The 5022-nt window shown below is 44.1% G+C and overlaps 1 protein-coding gene across 1 annotated transcript; it reads left to right on the top strand.

Annotated features, from left to right (window-relative positions):
• Nucleotides 1-292: 292 nt before the first annotated feature.
• Nucleotides 293-1642, top strand: LOC109786958 (protein FAR1-RELATED SEQUENCE 5-like). The gene has a single exon (XM_020345521.1). It carries the CDS (start codon nucleotides 293-295, stop codon nucleotides 1640-1642), a length of 1350 nt encoding a protein of 449 aa, XP_020201110.1.
• The last annotated feature ends 3380 nt before the right edge of the window (nucleotides 1643-5022 follow it).

A 5022-nucleotide genomic window follows, 5' to 3' on the forward strand; every position in this document is an offset into this window, starting at 1 on the left:
GGTTTGTTTCCTATCCTAGTATAAGCTGTTTAGGATTCATGGGCAACCCCTGATCAGGGGAAAAAACTGGCAACTTGAACAGTAAACTGAGGCAACTATGTTCATTTTCCATGCAACTCTGAAAAAAAGACATCACCCATCAGAAACAAAATTTGGTGGGATACAGGCTTGGTTCTTGTTCTGTTTATGCATAATTGTTACTTTATGTTATCTATAAAAAACATGTTGCTCGCTGCATTGTGGTTAGTTAGTCCTGAAAAACACAAGTTTCTGTTTTTTTATGGCAGGAAAGATGATGATGTTAATGTCATCATACTACGGCTCAGAGTTGATTGTTCCGTACACAGCTAAAGCCATCCATAACCACTGTTCGAAGCTCAACGCCCCAACTAAAGACATTGACATTGAAGAAACACTAAACTACTTTTGCAAGGTGATGGAAAATGACCCAGGATTTTTCTTTAAATGCAAGACAGATGCGGAAGGTAGGACAGAAAACTTGTTTTGGGTAGATGGTGCGGCACGGAAAGCATACGCGGAGGCTTATCATGATTGCGTGTCATTTGATGGAACTTATCTCACGAACATGTACAATATGCCGTTTGCCCGCTTCATTGGAATCAACAAACATGGGCAGTCAATAATGCTCGGGTGTGGATTTGTCCGGCAGGAACTAGCCTCAAGTTATGAGTGGTTGTTTGATGCTTTCCTAGAAGCAATGGATGGTTTGGCTTCGGACAACATCATCACGGACCAAGATGTTGCTATGGCACAATCTATCAAGAGGAAGTTCCCGGCAATGATTCACCGTTGCTGCCGTTGGCATATAATGAAGAAAGCACAAGAGAAGCTTGGCCCTGTGTTGGCTAGGAACTCGAATTTGGTAAAAGACTTCAATGAATGCATTGACTTCAGTTTCACCCCGGCTGAGTTTGAAAGGAAATGGGCTGCACTTCAATTGAAATATGAAGGTCTTATGCATGGTCACTTTGAGAAACTCTATGAAGATCGGGCTACATGGGTGCCGTGTTACTTCAAATTCAGGTTCTTCCCTTTTCTTCAGTCAACGCAACGCAGCGAAGGGTTCAATGCTGTGTTGAAGCGCTATGGGAACCCACACAAGTCAGTTCTCAACTTCGTCAAGCAATATGAGAAGATTCAGGTACACATACTCTTGAGGGAGGGCGGGAACGACTACCGGACAGAGCATCTAGAAGCACAAAGATGGCCACGTTTCCCCATTGAGAGGCATGCCTACAAAGCATACACTAGGGACATCTATGTGAAATTTAGAACTGAGTTTCAGATGATTGACCAGTACGATGTGCGTCCCGCTGGAATCAACTTCTATTACCTTGAGCCCAATACAGAAGAAGTTCTAGGGTATGGCTCGAGGAAGTACCTAGTCACAGTGAGACCAGAGCCAGCTATCTTCGATTGCGAATGTTGCAAGTGGCATAGGGACGGCATGCTCTGTTGCCGTGTCTTGAAAATCTTCACACACCTTGGCGTTAATGAGATACCTGAACACTACATCAAGCGCCGCTGGACGCAAGATGCAGTGCCAAGTGCACCACCGCCAACTAATGAGGCCCTCCGCATGACTTGCCCGCTGAGTCACAGAACCAAGTTCGGCAAGTGACTCTGACAATGGATTTTGCAAAGCTAGCCAAGAAGGCAATGACTAGTGATGAGGCAGCCGCTGCAATTAGGAGGCACATGAAAGTAGCAGATACTGAGGTTACTAAGCTGAATAAACTGAAGAAGAAGAGGCTAAAGGCAGCCCGAGAAGCGGCTCGTGCTAGGGAAGCATCAAACCCTAATGCCCCAAGTACTTCAAACCAACCTCCTGCCCCCTGCTCCTATGGATCCACCTCGTTCAGTCACAAAAGGGCGCAGCCGCAGCAAGCGCTTCAAATCAGCCCTGGAACTACACCCTAAGAAAAAGAACAAGTGCATCATTTGTGAATCAATCGATCACACTGCTGCGACGTGCCTAGGGAAGCTGATGTGATCGTTACCACATGAAGATAATGACCCCCTGGGCTTGCAAAACTAGCTGAAAGTAAGGAAAAAAAGAGCAAACAGTGTCCTGGTAGATGAAGCAATTGAGGTCTGGTTTCTGAGCAAATGTAGAAGGGAAATCAAGCAACTGCCAGTTTCAAGAAAAAAGCAACGATGAAATCATTTGCATGGACTTGTTTTAATTTATGTGTTTTCCTAGCTTTAAATTGACAAATTGGAGACTGTGTGGAGGTAGATGCTTGACATTTGTGCCTATATTTTTTACTCGTAAAACATGCAAAAATCCTATGGACGCTTGTGATTTATGCAAACATGTTATAGGTGGTTTGGGGCAAACTTTTGTGAGTTTTGTAATGGAACACATTAGTATTCGCATTTGATATTCTCTAATGGAACACATTGATCACGAAAAAAATTACCTTGATATTTGTTCACTTGTTGGCCGGTTTGAGGACCTCCTGCCATGCAATCTTATTCAGGTCACACTTCAGCATGGAGATGGTCATCTTCTTTCTGATGTTTGGTATGTCGCTTTGTCCGTAGTTCGGGAGCCACGTCCCGTTCCACAATAACACGTTCATCAATGCGAATATGCTATAGTCACCGCTGCAAAAAAAACAAATGTCAAGAAAGCACTTGCAAAAAAAAGCAAACACTGCGTCTTATAACAACGATATGTATGTATGTGGGTTAGTCCTTACGATACAGTCTGCTTTGGTGCATCGATATCCACAAGCGAGAACTTGTCCATTGTCTTTGCTTGTTTTGGATAGTAATTGTCCCACAACACACGAACTGCAGCTACAATAGCCCTTGCAACATCATCCAGCCTCTTGCTTTTCTTTAACATCCTCCATGAGTCAAACACTTCGAAGCTTTTGTCCCTCAGATTGATGTTGAGTACCCAGTAGTGGTGTGCACCATCGGCATTCTCTGGGTCTAAATTTTCAAGCACAGGAATCATAACCTTCAAGAAAAAACCATGTCAGCATACCAAAAAAGACATCAACTACTGATATGTTTTTGGGCAACTCTATATGTTTGTATGAGCAACATCTCATATGATTTTTAGGCAACTCTCTAGAATTTTAGGCAACTTCTGGCATAACTCTCAAAACACTAAAAAAACATCAAAAAACTTCTGACAATGTGTATGAAGCTTCTGCAAAATGGCTTATCAGGCAACTCAGTGGCTTTTTATGAGCAACTTATCATGTGATTTCAAGCAACTCCTATGATTTCCTGACATCAGCTTCTAGAAAAAAAATCTAAGAAACAACATAATAGAGCCTTTTGTCATGTTTGACAACTAGTAAAACACATGGACCATACCATGTCTTGCTCATCCAAACAGTTTGATTTTTTGAACCTATCATGCAGCTCCCTCACATCGAGATCGAGCCTGTGAAGCCAAGTCTGTGAAGAAATGTAGAATCAGATAATAAAGCAACAACTTCAGTGCCAAAAAACAAAAAAAAAGGAAAAACTGTGGGTTTTTATTTCTCTTACCGAAAACCTAACAGGCATGATTATTTTCTTGGACCCCACCTGTCTGTTGTACATGATTGCTTCAATCCCTAACTCAAAGACATGTGTCTTCATCCATCCTGCCTTCCTCATTGATTGAGCAAGCTCCTTGATTGTGCAGAAGTAACCATGATAGTTTATGATTTGCGGCCTGTAGAACAAAAAGAAAGTCTCTGTTGAGAAAAATAACAATAGGAGAGATCATTGCATGCAAAAAAGAAAAAAGCAGGAAAAAAGTGGCTACTGGAACAAACTCACACGTTGTATCATCACCCTGCGACGTCCTTCTCGTCCCTCCTCCTCCTCCAAGCAACAGAATCAGTGCATACACTTTGTTTGTCTCTGCATTGCATGTGAAATGCGTCCTCATCTCTACATTCACATATGGTGACCTCTGTGATGGTGGAGCTTTCTGTATCCTCCTCTCGCGCTTCTCAGGAATGGGTTCTTTCGAGCTGCTGGCTGCACCTTTGCCCGATGATTCCCCTTCAGCGGTAGTTTTTGCAACTTCGGTTGGCGTGCTGAAATCGGCAGGTGACATGTGCCCCGCACTCTGACCTACAACATTTTTCACTGCCCCCTCGACAACTTCATCGAAATCCATATTGCCCAGTCAATTCCCCACTCAATGTCACCGGTGGCAGCTGCGTTTGCAACCCCCTTATCCTCTGCTGACTTGCCCTTCTCACCTGTTATTCCTGTTGGCTCATCTATCCCAAGATCGAAAGGTGGAGCTGGACAGTAATCATCCCACACAGCACTCCCAGACTTTGATCTTTGCAGCAATCGTGCTTCTTCACCTGAATCGCATGCTCCTTTGTTTGCTGGTAGATTGATGGCAGCTGATGTCCGTATTACAGGTATGGTGCCAGCAGAATTACTTCTCGCAATCGGTGGCGTCGAACCTGGGCTCACACACTTCTCAAGTAGCTTGTTGATGTCCCTAGCATCATGGAATGAGATTTCTTTCCCCTTTGCAGAGCACGCTTGCTTGTTGGGGAGTACCGGAGGCTTGTCTGTTGAGTCCTGGGCAGTTCCTTGCTCCTGCTCAGGGGTTGCTTCCTCAAGCATAGCAGTTGCCTCCGTACTTTGCGTGCGAGGGGCTGCTGATTCCTGGGTAGTTGCTGCCTGCATGCTCACTCTGGTTGCTTGAGTTTTTTGCTGAGTTGCTTCAAAAGTAGCACCAGTTGCTCTGTTTTCACTCTTTGTTGATTCAGCAGGTGCTCTGTTTTCACTCTTTGCTGATTCAGCAGTTGCTCTGTTTTCAGTCTTTGCTGATTCAGCAGTTGCTTGTTTTTTCTGTTCAGTTCCTTGCTGAATATGATCAGTTTATGTGTTTTGCTTCTTTGCTGCTCTTTTCTGGTAAACCTTGCTTTTTGCTGGTGATGTTGCTTTCTGACTTGCCGCTTCATCTGTCGGCCTCTGAGCTGTCGGAGCTTGCTGGCTGGTTGTCGTATTTGCAGCACTTTG

Source organism: Aegilops tauschii, chromosome 2 (genome assembly GCF_002575655.3).
Source record: "Aegilops tauschii subsp. strangulata cultivar AL8/78 chromosome 2, Aet v6.0, whole genome shotgun sequence".
In the NCBI taxonomy this organism is placed as follows: domain Eukaryota; kingdom Viridiplantae; phylum Streptophyta; class Magnoliopsida; order Poales; family Poaceae; genus Aegilops; species Aegilops tauschii.

Coding starts and splice junctions, on each gene's coding strand:
- LOC109786958 (XM_020345521.1), top strand. CDS start 293: ATGATGATGTTAATGTCATCATACTACGGCTCAGAGTTGATTGTTCCG.